The sequence below is a fragment of the Aptenodytes patagonicus genome, chromosome 12 (genome assembly GCF_965638725.1).
Source record: "Aptenodytes patagonicus chromosome 12, bAptPat1.pri.cur, whole genome shotgun sequence".
Lineage (NCBI taxonomy): Eukaryota > Metazoa > Chordata > Aves > Sphenisciformes > Spheniscidae > Aptenodytes > Aptenodytes patagonicus.
Window position 1 is genome coordinate 2,340,979 of NC_134960.1, and position 19,406 is coordinate 2,360,384.

Sequence of the window (19,406 nt, forward strand, 5' to 3'; positions counted from 1 at the left end):
GGATTTCAAATATTCTGCCAAGTTCCTCTTTCAGCATATACCACAGTCTGAAGAAAAACTTCATCCATCATGTCCTTCTTACTACACTCCTTTCACAGTCGTCAGCTAAACACCAAATTCCTTTTTCAGATCTCTCTAAGTAAGAGAGCAAACCCTTAAAATCATATGGTCTTTTAGTTAAAAGGCCGCAGACAACGTTCATGTGAAACGTGACTCAACCTGGAGCCTGGCCGAGCCCCAGCCCGCCTCTGTCCCCAGGACGGTCTGTACCCTGAGAAGGCACGGCTGTTGGTGCACAGCAGGTGAGATCTCGGGACAGGGGCTCAAAACGAGCCCCACGGCCTCGTGCCGGGTCTTGGACATGCTGAAAAACACCCACGGGTCATGTCGAGGCAGGCAGAGATGCAGCCCCTGCGAGCATTGCTAAGGTCTGCTCGGCTTTGTGTCTCGGACCCGGCAGTCAGGCTCGTTTTAAAGCGCTTATTTCTGTATTACATTCTGCAATTTCTGCCGAAACCCCTGCAAGCAAAAGCGTTACACGAAAGCCTCCACTGCTTTCTATTTAATTGTCGTTATGGCAGGGAGCAGGCTGAGGTCAGCCCCGCCATCTCCCATCAGTGCGAATTTCCAACCACAAAACCCTGTTTCCACAGGCAAAACACACATACCTTTACATACCGCAGCCTGGCTTTGTTTTTCAGGAGTAATTCTATAAACACATGACTCCAGGAGCTAGGGCTTGACCGAAAGCACCCGCTGCCCTCGCCCCGGGCACCGCAGAGCCGCCGGGGCTGGTGCCAGGCTGCGGCTCACCCTGCCGAGAGCATCGGATCAGGAGTGACAGCACCAGAGAGGTAAGAGCTGAACATTTCCTACTAGCTTTAAACGATGTGTCACTTTTGACAGGGTTATAGCAACCTCGAAAAGAGTCATCCGAAACATATTTCCATGGATGGGGAAGTTTCTAAACCATTTGTAAATGACGGTTGGGAATTTAACTTCCAGGAGGAAGACATCCACCCTTTTCTGTAGGAGTGCTCTCACGAGAAGAAGCTCTGTGATGTAAAATGAGGCATTATTAAAGAAAGTGTTTTTAGGGTAAGCTAGGAAAATATTCTAGCTCTATATTTGCACACGCACATGTTCTGCACCGTGTAACGTATAGCTTGAGGACAGCATACATCTAACCCAGGGACAATCTCTCGCAATTAGAGAGAAGTAGGCTTCGCAGACCCCTCTTAAAGAGCGAACACCTTTCCACCTTGGCGCGGTCACGCTGACGGCCACCGGCGAGGGTCTGATGGCTGCTGGCTCCCAATGGCTCAGCAAACAGCTTCACCCCCTGGGAGAAGCTACAGCCCTCATGCGACTTAAAGAGCTCAGGGGGGACTTGAGCTGCAATGCCATGACTTCATCCCTTAAGCTACCTGGCTCCCCAGCAGTCTCTCAAAAACCCACAGCAATGGAAAAACTACCCAAGATCGGCAAGAATGATTAAAATGTGTTTCCATTTATCTTGCCTGCTCCAGTGCAGAGGGCATGTTTTTAATATCAAGGGTGCAAGGGGGCGTTTAACAAGCAGACAGAGGAGGGCTTTGTACAAACTTATCTGTTTTATTAACACTTTCATAAAAAAGCAAGATAGCCGGGGATCATACGCTCTGCTAAACTGGAGGGCACAGGATATACTGCCTGCATTTTCAAAACACCTTTGGGCAAAGCTCTGCAGGAAAAGCCCTTCTACGCAGGCAACATAAATACATTTGGACATGAGAGTAACTACTGCATTGCAGTAACACAATAAACTCTGTTACGGGCCAGGCTAGGCTGAGTATCTCTCCAGCTCTCACCGTCTTAAGACAACCTCAGTCACAGTTTCACATGTGAATAGAACTGATATTCATGATAAGTAATTTTAGAAGAAATTAGACTAGGTGAAGAAGCCTAAGAATAAAAGAATTTCTATGTATCCTATAAGTAGTATTTAACTTTCATCCATACAGGAAAACCTAATGACCATTAGCAGAAAATAAACAGCAGTGAAACCTCAAGGTATTTTTGCAATACAGTAACACTGGATAACAAAAGGTAGAAGAGCCTCGAAATTTCCTCCTCTCTCCAGCAGCAGCACCAGCGCCCTCCTGCCAGAAGGCCGTCTAGCCATAGCTAAGCCCAACGACAGTCTAAACCCTCTAGAAAGGATTTTCTCTCTGCTTCCAAACGTTCAGGGTCACCTCTCCAGCCCAGGAGCAGACAGCTACGGCGCAGGAGAGCATTGCTCAGTGCAGGCACCAGGCTGATGCTCCTGCCAGTGCTCAGCCTCAAGCTGTCCCCGCCGTGCGCAGGCTGCTGTGCGTGCAGGGCCAGCCTCCCCACCGACAGAAAATAACGTCTACTCCAGAGAAAAACCACCATCACAACCAGTATCCACCCCGGCCTCCTGCCTGCTCCCCCTCCTCTTAGGGACGATGCTGCTGTTTCCATTTCAGCGCCACCTGACCGAGCCGCCGTTTAATGCTACCGTTAAATCACTTTTCTCACCATCTGGCATTTGGCTTAAAGAACAAACCTAGTGAGCTTGACACTAACAGGCAATGTCCTGATTTCATCCTTTTCAGCTTACTGTCTCTCTCCTCCTCTTCCCAGTTGGGGGAATTGTTGCATTTTCAGGTGTTATCATATCATACTTTGATTTTTTTTCCATAACCACTACCAGCAGCTAACAGAGAGAGACAAAAAAAAAACAAAACAAAACCAAACCATCACTGGCAGCAAGCTAAGCTTCAGACTACAGAAATATTACGTGCTTAAACCCAAAAGATGCCTACTTCATCAGCGTGGCTTATCCAAACGTTTCTTTCTGTAAAAGCCAGAGTAAGGTACTCAAGAAAACACAACAAAAGCAATAAGATAATATTTTTGGTTTTTATTTTGGAATGCCCCAACCTTTCGCTTTTACTCATTAATAAAGAAGATAAACTCAGCTTGAGTCAAAAACGTGTCTCTGGCTTTCCTGCTAACAAACAAGCCCTGGCAGTGCCCGCGGGACGTCCCAGCTCGCTGCAGCAGGAGCCCGCCGTTCCAGGGGATGGGAGGCAGCTGCCGCAGCCTGGCCCTCCCGGGCTCTCCGCACGCCCCGGCTGCCATTTACCCACCCCTCCCGCCAAAGAGAGTTTCGGGAACCGCTCCCTGCCCTCGCCCCATCCCCTTCACCCGCTGTGCTGGCGGCCGGTCCGCCCCGTCCCGCTCGGCTGGCTGCAAAGAGTCTGGGGGACCACAGCGAGCATCCCTCCCGCACCCAGCATCCCCCCCCCCCGGCACCCCACCACTCGGGGGAGGGCTCTCCCCACACACCCTCATCCCAGCAGGTCAAACAAGTGACTGCAAAGAGCAATTCATTCATTTTAAGCGAGCAACAAGGAAAAATGAAATGGGGGAAGTTATTTTCCCCAATGGATAAGAACAGAAACACGGAACTACACGTGTGCTTCCAAACAAACACTCGCTATTTCTGAGTACACAAGTAGGCAGTTTCCTTACCTGTGTTAACAGAGTCACCACTGAAACTGATGTTATCGAGTAAAATAACATGGTATATCTGTGTCAGCTCCTTATCCAATGGCATTTTCTGTTTTGTCCTAAATCAACCCACGCTGTTGCCATTTCAGTACAGCTCCTATTTACCTTTGATAAGAACAAACTATTCAAGTTACCTGGACAGAAGAAAACACCATTTTGAAGTTTCCATCCCCATTTTTCCCCGAGACTGTTTTTTCCTCTTTCATATACCAGGATTATTGAAGCCCGCTTAATAAAGTTGCTGATTTATAGAAGATGTATACAGAGGATTTCACATAAAAGGTTATAGCTACAGCAGTTCGACACATTACAGTGGTACTGAGAAAATTCCTTTGCTTTCAAATGAATCAATATTGTACCACAGGAAAAAGAAATAAACACAAGTGCACACCAACTTGTGTGTAACCTCTTCACCCAGTAAATTAGATCAGCAGATTTTGGTGGTGTACAAACCCCCGACGTTTGCGTGTGAAATGGTGCCCGAGTATCCGCAGTTCAAGGCTGAGGCCGCTTACAGCAGCCATCAGGACTCAGCATGTTTCTGCTATTAAATCAGTCCTCACACAACACGCCGGGAGTTCCCATGCGACAGGAACCCGCTCTCGTGCCAGGGCATTATCTCATCCTTTGTTTTCCCCAAAGTACAAGGCAGACGTTTTCCCCCCTCCTCCTGCCCCGAGAGCACGAGAGTCGATGCCCGCGCAAGGGCTGGTTTGATGGGGGAGCCGGGGGTGCCGGCGAGAGCTTTCCCAGGAGCAGCCGTGGCCCATCCCGCCATGCCGACGGGGAGGAAGGAAGGTTGGTCACCTTGGGAAAGGAAATTCCACCTCTCCAGGGAGGAGGCTTTAACCTCCGGTTCACAGAAATAAGTGTGGCCTATGCCATGCTTTTGCAAAGACATACACGGAAATTTCCTGCACGACACCAACCCACTGAGAACTTAAAGCAACACTCGGAGCCAATTAATCAAACGAGGAGTCATTCATCCTTAATAAAAAAGAAGTAACGATAATCTGCTGAGACCAAAAATAAATAGGAGAATATTTAAGACGTTTTTAAAGCTGTTAAAATCAGGACTAAGGGACAAGTTAGCACCAAACCCCCCTCCCTGCTCCACCGCGGGACACCACTGCTGTCCCCAGGTGCCCAGAGCTGGGACACCAGAGGCTCAGACTCACACCTGAAGCCCACATGTGATTTTTTTTTAAATTTTTTTTAATTAGGAGGAAGTATGATCAGCAGTATAGTAGACTGACACTATTACGAGGTGGCTATTTCTGAGATCGGGGCAGGTACGAAAAGCTGACGGGAGCGATGCTGCAGTGCCCACGCTGCCTGGGGGACACGTGCAACAGGAGGCAGCAGGTCTTCAGCCAGGCACCAGAACGCGGGGTCACCCGTGCCCTGCCAGCCAGCGCTGCCTCGTCAGCCAGCGTAACGCTAGTCCTGCAACCACACAGACCGGAGACCATCCGGCAACAGTACTTTTAACGAAGCAGATCCGGGTATGTTTGCATTTCCATTGGCCTGGCTTACGCGTAGCATTGGGTTTCTTGCGCTGCCTGGTTCAGGCTGCTTGAAGAGCTATGGTAGATGCGAGTTTGCCCCAGTTCCTCCTCTTCACCCCATCCTGGTTGGTATTTTCACATGGCAAGCTGCATGCCTTGCACCTGATTTTAGCCAGAGCAAACTAACATGAATCTCTACAGCCTGAGAATTTGGTGTCATAAAATAACACATTAGAGAAAAAAAAAACAAACAAGTGACAAGCAGAAACAGCCTTCTCGTCCTTTCTGTACAACTCCCCTGCACTATGGAAAGACCAGCTCTTCTCCACTGCTCAGAGCTCACCCCTCAGTCAGACGGTCAGGCTTGGAAAGCCGCTGCTCACCGGGCACAGCGCGAGAGAGGACCAAGGTGAGCGGGACCAGGAGCACCGACCCGCTGTCCCCATCCCTCCCCCCGAGAACAACAGGGGTGCCGCTCTGCCAGCTGGGTGGCACTGGGATGCCATTCCCACAGGGACGGGGCTGACGGCTGCCTGCGGGAAGTGCCTCTCCCTCTCCGGACAGCCGGAGGAAACCCAGCCTTTCACCCCACGTAGCTTATTTTAGCCAAGCGTCCAGGTTTGGGAGGACTTGCATCCTATTCCAGCTTTGGCTACACACTGCCAATTTAATTTCTGCAGTAATTATTCTCACACCCAGACACTTGATCTACTGTCAATTAGTGCAGACGGGGCTCTACCCCACAGCCTGAAGCCCGTGTTTCCAGCCCCCCCAGGCCAGAAAGCTGCCAATTCTGGCAGTAGGGGAACGGTCAAGAAAACAAACATCCTCTCCTTTTATTAGCACCACATGGCGGTATTTTGACTCGCGAGCTCATGCTACAAGAAGCCAAAAGACAGTGGAACTTCCAGAAACTGATGGATCACCGCTCCCGCTCTCCCCATCTGCCAGGGAGGGACGGCTGGGGCCGGTGCCTGCAGCGACGCCGACACCGGGCGAACAGCCGGCGGCAAAGCGAGACCGGAGATCCCAACATGTCAGCAGTGATGTCATGTCTGCGCGATAGGAATCCTGACTTCATGCGACGGCACTGCTGGCTGGAGAGCACCGAGCCACCCCGCAGCATCCCCGTGGGTCCCGCCATCACCCACGACCGGGTCTGACAAAGACACAGCCCTTTGCTGTTTAGGATGCAAGTTTGAATGTCACTGAATTTGCATCCTCCTCTATAGACCCTTGCTGTTAAGGACAGACTTGTACAGCGTAACCAACTGATAACCAAAGTCTACTTTTTTTAAAGTATTATTTCATGAAGGTGACTCACTAGCATCCTGTTCAGTGTCATTTCTGCTAATTGTGAACAAGCAGCTCTCTCCACTTCCAGCTTCTTCAGCTATGAGGGCAGTTATTCCCTGCAGTCACATCATTAAAGTTTTAATAAGGAGGACTGATCACATTCTTGGTCTCTGAGTAGGGGTTTTCCACAAAGCTCAACTGACAAACCACAACAGACTTAGAAAGAGAGGAGAAGAGAGCTCATCAGCTGGTCCACACTTTCCAGGTTCTCTTGCATAAAAGACAACTGCAAGCCTCACTGCCTTCAAGACAAAGATTACACCTAAATAAACTAAAACGTAATTATAGGGTACATGCTTTCCTAGAAATCACACAGATTTAGGCATTCTGCCTATGCTCAGACGTTTCAGGGCCTCTAGCAAGAATTACTGTAGTCACAAGTCAAAAGACTTTCAAGACATCTTTGCCCAGTACGATGGAAAAGTTGAGTAAAAACTGGAGGAAGGAAAGGCATGTGCTCCACATTACTGGAAAGGCCACTTGGGGTAAAACTCTCAAAACCCTTTTCAAGGACAACCCCAAACCTATTCTTGTGATTCGAGGGCAGAATTCCAGCAGAATTTTTCCCCCTGGTTTCAAAGCAGATTGCTTTTTTCCAGATGCGAGGAAGTGCACCTAAAGGCTGCACATTTTGAGCCAAGCTATTACTTTACAATGAGTTTTTTCTTTCTCACAATCTAATAAGTGCTTTTGCTACAGGGGCTGAATGAATACAGCACAGGACAGCCCTGGGTCATATGGCATCGCTCCACAGGGGACTCCAGCCATGACCGGGATCTCCGCTCCCAGGGGATGGGATGCCTGCTGCAAGGGTCTGCACTCTAATCACCCTTAGTGTCGTGCAAGTCAGAGGACATCTGCAATAACGCAGGGGTTAGGACAGATGCTGGCACGTGTCCTGAGCAGTCAGCACGAACCACGCTCAAGGCACAGTCGGTTTGGGGAGGGTGAAGAGTCAACCAGCGCATCTCGGGTGCGACCACAGCAAGAGTACTCTAACGTGTGCATGGTACCTCCTTCACCGCCTCTCTGGGAAACGCAAAGAGCCATTAAGCAAGACGACGTGGGGATACAGCCACTGAAAAAGAGAGCAAGAGTAGGAACCTGCTGTCTGTACCTGCGTATTCTTGTTCGTATGCCTCTCTCGTTGCCTTGCTGCAAACACATCTGCTTTACCCACTGAGTACTCCCCAGATTTACACATTTTTAGTGTAGGTCTGGATTTAGGAAAACCCATCTCTACCCCCTCATTATATTCTATGTAACTGTCTAATTTTTGAAAAGTTCCATATGTAATATATATTAATAGTCAGATTCAAATCCAATCTGCATTAAACCTCAGAAATGTTGTATCTGGCAGTGGGACTGCTGCACATTTGTTCCTCATTTAATATTATTCATAGGGTTTTGGGCACATCAAAGTCTGTAAGAAAAAATAACTGTCAAAAAAGATTGCCATAATTGATTAATGAAGCAAACATGGCCAGAACTCAAAGCCCAAGCACACAGATCACCCTGCTCTGTCAGTCAGCGCAGGGAAAGACGAGCAGACCCACAAGTCGCTCGTGTGCGATACCGGGGCGGGTTTGCCGGTGCTGCCGTTCTGCAGTGCCAGCAGCTGCAAGCCCCTCTGCCCGCTGTCCCCGGGCAGGAATGCAAAATATTTGCAAATTCCACATGGCTGCAATGGCCAACAGATTCACAGGCGTGACTATACAGGTCCGCTCTTCGTGGGGTTTGGAGAATCCCACCCCCGTCCTTGTCATTTGGTGGAGTCTCTGCTGCCAGTGCTCTCTCCCCACTCCTCACTGAAGGGAAACGAGGCCAACACCACTCCTCGTAGTGCCATCCCACCCTCTTCCACCCTTGCAGGTCTTGTATTCCCTCTGGACTGAGCCGGGGGGGAGCTGTGGGGGGACCTTGGGACCCTTGTCAGGACACTCAAAGAGCCAGCTCTAGGAACGAGCAGCAGAGCTAAGCCAACAGCATCTGCACGCGGGCACTTTGCACACGCTGGAGAAAAAGTTCTCACGAAACAGCCCATAACACAAACAACCTTTGTGGAGAAGGAAACCATATGAGCAATATTTGAAACACCCACCAACAGCACAAGAGTGCTCCCGCGTTGCTGTGGCAATCGCAGGATTTTTTTTGTCAGCCTGAACTGATGTACTTTTCTTTTCCGAAGCTTGCAGGCAGCTCTGGTGCCTCTGCCACTGCTCTGGGAGGGGTTGGCCAACCTGCAGCAGTGAGAAGTCTCAGCAGGCTTCAGTCCTGCCACCCACTACCTCATGTGCCCTGGGAAAGCTTGCAGCATGTGCATCAGCTCAGCACCCATCTGAGGAGGAGCAAGACAGCAGGAGGTCCCCCCCTGCCCCATCCCCTCCTCCTGATCTCCTCCTCATTCCCCAGCTACCTCTACAGCAGGCATCATGGGCCAGCACATCCAAAAACCCAACAGTCAGGTAACTTGGAGGCAGAAAGGGAGGAGCGAGACACCGTTCCTCTTCCCTTTGATGAGCCAAAGGAGAACGAGAGTCATCTTCGACCTCGCTAACAACCTATGGGTACAGAGGATGGAGATCTGTTCAGCTCCATCCACTTCCCAGTAGCAGGCTGCTGCTGGAGACGGTGCTGCCCTCGCCCTGGCTCTCGGAGACCACAGGGTGGGAAGGCAGGGTGGGCTGCAGGCAGAGTGCTGGCAGGAGGGTCTAGGGAAAAAAGCTGACAACAGAAGGAAGAGACAAGCTGCAAAACTGAGAGAAGGAAGAGAAAGGAGTGAGACGCCGGGGGGGGGAGACCATTAAAAAGAAACAGCAAACCAAAACAATCCACCACCATGTGAAGTGAATCACCGCCACGGGATTAAGAGGGTGCGGTGGATTTTGGAAGCAGCCAAGACGGAGGCACGGCAGCCAAGGCAGGTGCAAACAGACCCTGGGCATGCTGTGCTCTAGGAAAGGCAGGCATCGGGCAGCGCCCTTAGGAGGGCTTCCAATAGCTCCATCAAAATAATGCTGACCCCAAGCTTGGTCACTGGCCTTGAAGGGGGTCTGGTGCTGGGCGCTGCCCCCTCCGCAGAGCTGCCCAGCCTCCTCGTGCCACTGGCAAGCCGATTCAACAAAGCCTAACTTGGGCAGAGGGCAATTACAGAGCTGGGTTTAAGCCAGATCGGTTCAGGGATCCGGTTCACCACAGGAGCCTGGGCTTTACCAGCAGCAAGACCTGCATGGAAAAGTTCAACAAACATGATGTTTTAAAACCACACGTAGAAACTCAACCTCTGAAAGGACTGCAGGCAGAGCAGAGGGCTTTCCAGATTCCAGACATGGATCTCCTCTCCCCAGAAAAGCAAGCTGGAAGACCAGCCTGTGTGCAGGGCTGCCGCTGCCGTACCTGCGGTTCCGGCTCTATGTTGATCCGGTACGCTTGAGCCTTGCCATCTTCCAGGACAGGGGGTGACCAGGTCTTCCCTTCAGCTCTGCAATGGGAAATTAAGTAAACTCAACTTAAATTGCTCTTAAAAAACCCCCAAAAACCCAAACAACAAAAAACCAGACTTATTAAAAAAATAAACAAACAACAAAAAACCAACCCAACTCAAACACATACGTAGTATATAGGCCTGCCAGAGAATGAATATATATATGTGTCTGAAATTATCCTCAGAAATAGTACAGTGGTAAATAGAGAAGATGCCAGTTCCATGCTATTAAAACCATGAAGCTCAAAACCATTCTTGAACTATAGGCCCCAACTTAGTGTGGAATTTAAGATACAAAATTTCAGTTCAATAAATCAGTAGACAGGCTTGTGGTGGTTCTTGTTTTGCATACTCCTGGCTTTGCCCCTTTATTCTGGCCCTGAATCCTGAAATGTATTCTGATTGTGTGTGTGTGTGTGTGTATATATATATATATATATATATGCATTCCCTGGCAGGCCCGTATACTAGACCACAGCAGGAATTATATAAATGCCTTTCAGGGAGAAGGCTTACGTGACCCTGTATGAATCATCTTGACCCTTTCAACACAGGCGCTGGATAGAAAAAGTCCTAAAAACAGTTTCCATTCACGAATGCATCTTCAGTCCTGCCAAGCCAGAGCAGGACGCTGCCACTGTCCAAAGATTTTCCATGTGCCTGACCATTTTTTTCCCCCCAGAGGTGGCTGGGGGCATGGCTGGGATGCGATCGCCAGCGTGGCTGTCCTCTCCAAGGCTCGGGGCACGAGGGAGCTGCAGGGACCCGGGCAAGGTCCAGCAGGCACATACACAGGCTTTTCTGGATGCTAAGAGGTTGAGTTGGGAGATGGAAACTGCATGAAGTACAAGATAAAGTTTTCAAATACAAACTATTCTGTTTATCATCACAACCTGCATATGCACCACTTAATGAAAATTAGGTCTTGTTCTGACAGGCACAGATCACTCGCTGAGGCCAAGCATCCTTCGTCGGACTCTGGCCCCTGCCACATACCACATTCAGCTTTGGTTTAATTATCTGCAGAGTCCAAGTTTGAAAAATAAGGAGCACGGTTTTAAGCCAGGAATTCTTGAGGTGATTTTTTACTTTTGGTATTTTACATCTAAACCAGTCAGCATACATAGAATCATAGAATCATTAAGGTTGGAAAAGACCTCTAAGATCATCAAGTCCAACCATCAAACCTACCTTTCCAAATTCAGGGTCTGATCCAAACCCCATCAAAAGCAAAGACTCCCACTGGTTTTAACGCACTTTGGATTAATCCCCTGAGGATTTAAGCCTTTTTTGTTCCAAACCACTACTTAGCACTACCATCACAGCTCTTTCAACTGGGAATAACGCACTTCTTCTCATAGCTAGATGCCTTGTTCTGATAAATTCTCTTTACTGTAATTATTTGATTTTAGGCTGGGACAATTCACTTTAAGTCGGTCTTTCCAACTGTTTTCAGTGGGACAAAGGAAACTGTCCTTCCCAGGAATGGCAGCATTCCTAGCAATTCCGACTCGCTTTTTGCCACGATCCAGTGCTGTGTGTATTGCTTCCACACTGAGAACTTCATTGGAAGGCCCAGAACAATGGAAATGCCTAATTACATTGGCAGAGATCATCATTATTATTCCCGTGCTTTTTCCCCTGCATTGAATCAGGCTGATGTGTGCTCACACTGCCGCCGAGAAGGGACAGTTACGACATTCCCCTTTGCTCAGCTCTAGAGCCCACGTGCCAGACACAGCTTAAAGGATCCCTGAAGACTTCAATTTGCCAGTAAATAAGAACTGAGATTCAGAAAGCGATTCCGATTGCAGAAGGTAAGAGCGATAGCAGTAAATCTGCTCTGCGTTAAGCTACAGCATTCGGCCAGCACTTTCTACTTGGGAGTGTCCCAGTTCCCCACGCCCCTAAACGAACAAAGATCACACCGTCTGTACCACAAAGCAGTTAAACTTGTGTTTTCCAAAAGTCATTACAGGCATCCTCACACTTAACGAAAGACACGGCCAGACTTAGGTTTGCATGTAGAAGCCTATTTATAGTTAGTGCTTTTAATGATTAAACTCAAGGCTTCACCATCAGTTCTTTAGAGCGACCAAAAGTTCTTGGTATAAGCAAGACAACCTCGTACAGCTTCCAGCGATGGCCCAAGCAAAGCCAGGCTCACCTCAGCCACAGCTTCCACTTGAACTACTCTGAAATTAAGCTGATACGGCACAATTTAGGTTCTATTCGGCACTTTTAAAGGCAAAGCAAAGGAGACTGGGAGAAACATCAGCTTCACCAAAGAGAAATGCAAATTGCATGTTTGATGAGCATTTATGCTTACACAAGGAGACTCCCTCTTTTCCACAGGAACAGCAGAATATGAGGTAACCTGAAATAATTAAGAGGTGACTGCCCAAGAGTGAGATGCCACGGGCAACTACTGCAGAACGGTTGATGCTCTGAGCTCACGGCACAGTCCCGGCTGCGGGAACTTCCACCCCCGTGCCCACGTCCCTGGCAGGACCAGCAGCAGAGGGGGTCCCCCTGCAGCCCCCCCCTCCCAAGACAGGGTTGACGAGCAAGCCCTGGAGCAGCGGGGACCTGGGGGTCAGCACGGCCACCCCAAGCCACCCTGGCAGCAGGTTCACACTACCAACAGTCAGAGCTTTGTGTTTAGGCAACAGCAAAAACTAATCACACTTTTCTAATGTAATGGGCAAGAGATCAGACATCGCGCTCAAATGTTCCGAGTCATTTAATTTACGGCTCAAGGACAGGAAAAGTGTTTTCAGATGTGTTGTAGGTGATTAAAGTCGGCTATGTGGAAATCATTACCCTGCACTAACAACGCTCCACTCTATTTTAATGGCTGCTAGGACAATCCTAAGAAAAATAACTTGACCTAGGTTAGTGCTAGGCCTTCAACACAGGGCTTCGTGGGAAACAGACCCATTAACAAGACATAACTAAAAAAAAAAAAATAAAGTTGCAGACACCTTTTATCCCACGATTTGTTTTCTAGAAGACTCAACATCATTCTCCAAAGATTACTTGCATATGCTCACATATTTTACCAAGCTATTTTTTCACCTGGTAATGATCTGCAAGACTTGCTCTCTACATTTGTAGAGCTGCTTTTAAGTTGCAAGAATTCCTGGGTCTTACTGAATTTCTAATTTCTCCATCCCCTTGTAAACCAACATTCAGCACTTGGGAAAGTGCCAGACCGGACCCGGGACGCTGCCATCTGCTATTGTGCAGTTGCGCAGGCGGGAGCGGGCGACAGCTATGCAAACCTCCAGAACAACCCTGTCACTGTATTTCACCCCAACCTGTATAGTCCCTTCGGGGGGGGGGTGTGGGGGGTGTGGGGGGGGTGTGACTCCAGGTTCCTGCCCATCTCCTGAATGCTATTCACCTCCCATGATGGCACATCACTACAGTCACGACTGATTTTTATCACTGACATGGCCATTAGCCTTCTAGGAGCTGGACTGAGTCTAGAAGCAGCTACAGCTGCTAAGTCCCCAGGACTGTGACCCTCGCCGTGATAACCATAAGGTGATGGATCCGTCCCTGCAGCCTGATGTGCCCCTGCAGGGCTTTCACCTGCCGTGCAAGGTGGGCAAGGCTTCGCACAGGCTGGTGAACAGGCACAGGAGCTGAACTCAGCTGAGCACCCCGATGGACCCAGCTCATCCAGGTACGCGAAGGAGAAGCTGCGGGATTTCTCCTCCGTCATTCCTCTCGGCTGAAACCATTGCTGTGTATCGAGGCTCTGGAAAGCTGCCGGTTTTCCCCTCTGTTAGTCCTTGAGGAGCTCCAGAGGGGAAGCTGTGATTCACTTTTTCAGTTGTACTTTTACTGGAAACTTGAGAACATCACACATTGTCATCCTTCCCATCTTCCAGCAGTGTGCCTGTGCAGCTCGCAGCAAATGGACCCCGACAAAACCTCCACGAGCTGGGGGAGGCGAGAGGGGGGACTTGGAAGAACATCAGCTACGTGAGGTTCCAGGGACTTCCTTGGGCACCAAATGCATACGTTTTGTGGCTAAATACCAAGATCTCCATACCATGTTTCTGTGAGTAATAATTCACGGGGCTGCTTAACACCCAGGATCTTCTCCAGCCAGCTGCCACATACCTGCCCTTACCCTCCCTTGCAGATGCCAGCAAGGCAGGCGAAGCAGACCCCGTGCTACCTTGGCTTAGGATTCAACAGCTGGGAAGATGACGCTGAAATAGGCTGATTTATCATCAGGGCATCCTGAACCATCCCGCTAAATCTTCATCAGCGCCATCACCGCCTCCCCCCGCAGGCCCAGTTCAAGGCACTGCTCCAGCCTTACTAAGCCCACTTGAACTCCTGGCCTCGCATTTCGGAGCCATTAACCACGACCTGAACGCCCAGCCCTTGCTACAGGAATGCCTAGGTAATTCCTCACACGTTACGTTAGTACCCACATGAGCATCGGTTACGTAAATCGACCCCTTTCATGAGCTGATGAAGATTTTCCGCCGCTACGTTTTGGAACAGAAGGGCTACTGTGCTGCTTTGCTTTCCACGGTACCGCCGCCCAGAAACAGTCCTGCACATCTCGGGGCAGAAGGCGACCTGACAAAGCCGGGACAAAACACTCACTGACTTCACTGGGGACAGGGGTCTAGCCAAGAAAGGCATGAGAGAATGGGGGTGTGAAGAAAGAGGGAGAACCACCCCAGGAGCACTTAAAGTCCCCAGTAAAGGACAGAGTAGAGATGTTAAAAAAGGAAATACATGTTAGTACAGCCTGAGAGTGGGTGCAGCCTCACAGATATCATGCTGAGCGCGCCCTGGATATCACCAGCTCTGGGCTGCAGGGGACACAGGGGAGCCACGGCCCCAACACACTTAAAGCTGCAACATCCCCTTCCCAGCAGTCTTCCCAATGCGGGCTTGGGGCCAGCTCCTCCAGGAAGGATGCAGCACAAGCCTTCATGCTCCCAGCTGGCAGATGACAAAAGCTTCTGAGAAAGCTTTCGGGCTCGCCTTTCCCCTCTGGCACAGATGGGCAGGTCTGGACAGTGCTGCCAAGGACTTTCCAGCAGTGTGCGTCAGCAAGAACAGCATCGGTGATGCCACGAGTCTCCTGTCCAGCACCCGAGGTCCTTTGGGTGCTCAACCCTCTGTTCTCAAGCAGTGGTTTCAGCAAAGCACAGCTCCAACCCAATTTTATGGCTGCTTTTATTTGAGGCATGACCCGATTTGAAGTAACAAGTCTTCCCTAACAACCAGGGCCATAACCATGAGAGATGTTAACGATCAAAGGAGCTGGGAAGGCTTTCTTTAAAAGAGAGAAGAAAATACACAGTAGCATGTAAGCAAGAACAGGGCAAGCGGCACTGCCAAGCTGGTTATCTCTGGACCGTAGACTTCTTGTGTGCACTTGCCTGGACGCTGACTGCCTTCCAGGATAAGAAAGGGTTGATTGAGAGAAATAATATTGATTTTAATGTGCAAGTACTTGTTCACATGAACATACATCACCACAGAGAATCCAGACGCTATTTATCAAGCCTGCAATTATCTTGGTTTGTGTTGCTGGATCCTTTGTTACTGTTAGAATACAAAATAGCTTTTCCCACCCAAGGTGACCACTGTTTGGAGACAGAAGGCCCAGGCTCTGGTGGCTTCTCACCATGCTGTGTGTTTTGCTGCTGATGCCCTCCAGACACTGCCTCCCTCAGCCTCCCCAAAATTACGTAAAAGATCAGATGCAGAGCTGCCCTGAGCCCTGCTTTTCTTTGCAAGCCAACAGCCCACATCTTCAGAGGGACCTCCTCAGCACTGCACCCCCAGCCCTGTCTCCTGCAGGGTTCATAACTCGTCCAGGGAAACTGGAGTGTCCCACGGAGAGAAAAAAAAAAGTTCCTCCAGTTTCCCAGGAGCTGTCATGCAACTGTGCCAGATACGCTAGGAAACAATGCGGTTCCTTTCTGCCGACACAGCCATGCCGTTTGCACCATGGATCTTTCCTGCTGCCTCAAAACTTCACTTCTCCAGAGGTCCCGGTGCCACTGACACACACTCCCCCCCCAGCTCCCTCCGGAGCCCAGCACAGCTCCCAGCAAGCGAAGCCACAGCAGATGTGCTTCCCAACAGCTGGCACGGTCCTCCAGCCGGCAGAGCCACGGGGAGGAGCGCTCTGGGTGCTGCTTTCCATTATGGTGTTTGGAAATTACATGTTCACATTCGATCAGAAACTCTCAGTTTTTCTCCTTCCAGACAGACTACGTGAACGGATTCTGCCATGCAGCCAGACAAAAGAAAAACCATCAAACCCAGTGTGACGTTCCTAATGACAGACTGTGCTAACAATAGATACACCGAGCTATTTGCAGTCCAGCCACACAATCACGCCTGACTATGGCCAAAGTTTGCATCACAACAGAAATCCCGCTAATTTCAGCTGCTCCCTCCCAAGCATAGAGGAGAGATATTGCCTGCACTGCATGAGAAAGTTTTACACGCTAGTGGTTTATTCCACCCACGAACAGTCAGTCTTCCTGGCGCTTTACTTGTTTCCCCATCAGTGTATCCAAATGTCTTAATGAAGCAAATCTGATAAACAGGATAATCAGCATCTCCACCCATCAAATTCAACGGGCTCTCTGCACCACCAACACCTCTGAAACCCAGACGGGCCACGTCGGTCTCGGGACATCCCGTCGGACTGCACAGTAACTCCCCCTTGTCTTCCCCTGCACATCTTCCCCCCCATTCCGACTTTCCGACTGAACTTTCTAGTCAAAGGGCATTTACTGACCACAGTTTGAAAACAAAACCAATCTTGTTCTGTATCTCGGTAACACATAATGCCAAGGGTTCATGGAGAAAGGGCACGGGGTGGAAGAAGCCCAAAGGGCACCAGAGGACTGGAAGCCCTTTGCTGCCAGGCTCGCTGCCCAGCTCCCTGCCCTCCCTTGGAACACGCACCCGGCTGGAGGGAGCCTCCTTTGTTAGAACAGAATTAACATCAGATTTCATACATCTTCAACTAAAGACCTACCACAAACGAGCTCGTTATTTCAAATGTATTTCAGACAAAAACACTTATTTAAAAAAAGATTTCCTTCTGTTCACTTGCAAACTATATTTTGTTGAAGGCGGCGTACAGAGAGGACACTGCTTGGAAAACATGCTTCTGCCCGAGGGAGAAGATACAAATCCACGCCTCTGCACGCGGGGCTTTCCTGGAGCTCAGCCTCATAGCGGAGTCCAGGGCGGTGATCCGCAGTGTTACAAACAGCAGTTGCTGGACATGCAGACAAACCAACAAAATCCCCTGTCACTGCTCCAGGACACGGCTCCCTTGCTAGCACCAGGTCACCCGGCTCTCTGGGAGGCAGGTCCCGGAGCAGGGATCTGCTCGCACCGAGGAGGTAGCGCCAGACACGCTTCCAGCGATGACTAATGGCTGGGCAGAGTCGTCTGGATCCAACAGGTCACTTGGGAAACAGGAGAGAGATCCAAGAGCCATGTCACTGAGCACTCACTTTCGGCCAAACTAAAAATAGACCTAATAAAGCGTTACTGGAGCTGCTTTCCTTACTGTAGAAAAAATAAACTATTCAGTTTTTCCTATCAAAAGAAAGGCCACCCCACGGACTTCTCTAGGCATGGCTGAGGTGTGTTTGCTCTTGGGGGAGCCACCTAACCAACCCAACAGTGCGATCTCTTCCCTGAGAGGAGCCACCCCACGCTGAACAGCTCCTCACCGTCACCAGCTCCTGCCTGTTCCTGTCTTGCAGAAGCCTGAGCATTTATTTCTGCCTGACTATAAGGTATGAGAGCCTTTAAAATCTGCATTTATGAAGACTTTAAGGCCCGACAAAACCATTGCAATCCTCTTGCCTACCCTTCCTGCCTAGCAAAGCCCAGGCCGCCTCACCCACGAACCCTGCACCACTGCAAGGCTGCCGGCCATCACCAGCAACATCTGCTATAGAGAATCCACCGCTCCTCTGGGCACGCTGCAAGGTCTCACAGTTAAAGATATCCACCTTGGTAGCTGTAGTTGGGCAAACCCAACCTGAAGCCACAGACTCTCCTGCTGCCATAATTCTTCCACACGGCAGCTTCCAGACCACCACGAGGTCATTAATGAACATTTCTGCATCTCAGGCAAGCTAAACAGACAGATCATCCTTAACCCCACCAAGGCACGTACCCACACTGCTGCAAAACCTCTGTCCACTCCTCTCGCGATGGAGCAGAGCTGTACCAGTGTGACAGAACCCCTGCCCCTGTGTCCGTGCAAGAAGTCACCTCTTAGGAGAGGAGATGAACCTTCACGGAGATACCGCTGACACCGCGTACGCTGACACGGCAGCTACCACCACCAGTATGGTCACAGCTACCACCAGCAAGACTCAAGCACCACTTCTGAACCACGAGGACCAGGTGGACACCAGCAGAAAGCTGTGCACGTACCGCATGCCTCCCACAGAGGAGGAGTACTCGAGGGTCCGATCTCAGCCAACAAACAGATGCCAATTGATACCGGTGGCTAAAATGAGGTGTAAGAGTGGGAATTCCGCCCATAAATTCACACAGTAAAAACCCTCATACATGAGAACAAAATGCTGCCACGCTGCAGGTGAAAGTTGTTTTCAGCAAAACTTTATTCTAACTCCTGACGAAGTTGTTCTGCTGCCAAACCACCTCAGCAGCTGGTAGCTCACCAAAACCTTCTGTCACTACACACAGATTTCCACCTCTTCCAAAGAGAGCTCCACCAGCCTGCGGACAGCCAGGAAGGGAACCCTTGTCCTGCCCTGGGTACAGCCCCCGTTCGGGGTAGAGGACCGTCCAGTCTTCTTAAAACTGCTCCTAATGGAAAGGAAAACGACCGTCCTCCTTGGCTATGGGAAATTCTACCTGCATGAAGGGTTTTCTTGTTTTTCTTTTTCTCTTTCTTTCCTAACGCTGAAGCCACATCATCCCGACGGCACGGGCTGAGCTCAGGGGACTCTGCTTCGGCCGGGCAGCTCAGACACCGCTGTGATGAAGGAACCAACAAGGCTTTGCTCCATTTACGGCAGCGCTCCTTCCCTGCTGCCCAGGCTTCCAGTCAGAAACTACATGTTTTCCAAGAGAAGTATAAACAGAAAATGATAGCTCTTTATAGCAGGAAATGCCTTTTTAATCTGAAGTGGAAAATTGCATAAACTTATTTAGACCTTTTACAGATAACATTAGTAATTTGTGAGCCTTATAAGGACCACTCATTTTGACTGGATAATTTGTGATTTGCACTAAGGAACCTTTAGCTACAGAATTCATTCCAGTGGAAAGCAAAAAAAAAACCCAAACCCAAAAACCCCAAGCCTTCGTTTTGCTGTGAAATATTCTAAAAAAGTTAATTTGGCAGGACCTTCAAGTGTATATTCATTGAGGAGATGTTTAAGAAAATGCTAGCTGGATGTTAATGAAGTGGGAGGCTTTGC

The 19,406-nt window shown here is 49.7% G+C and overlaps 1 protein-coding gene across 1 annotated transcript in view; it reads right to left on the reverse strand.

Moving 5' to 3' along the window:
* The window catches only part of PDLIM4 (PDZ and LIM domain 4), a 53,625-nt gene that overhangs the window by 18,104 nt on the left and 16,115 nt on the right, over positions 1-19,406 (reverse strand). The window contains exon 3 of the mRNA XM_076349906.1: positions 9,840-9,924. Within this exon, the coding sequence (XP_076206021.1) occupies positions 9,840-9,924 (85 nt within the window). The remainder of the gene's footprint in view (positions 1-9,839; positions 9,925-19,406) is intronic.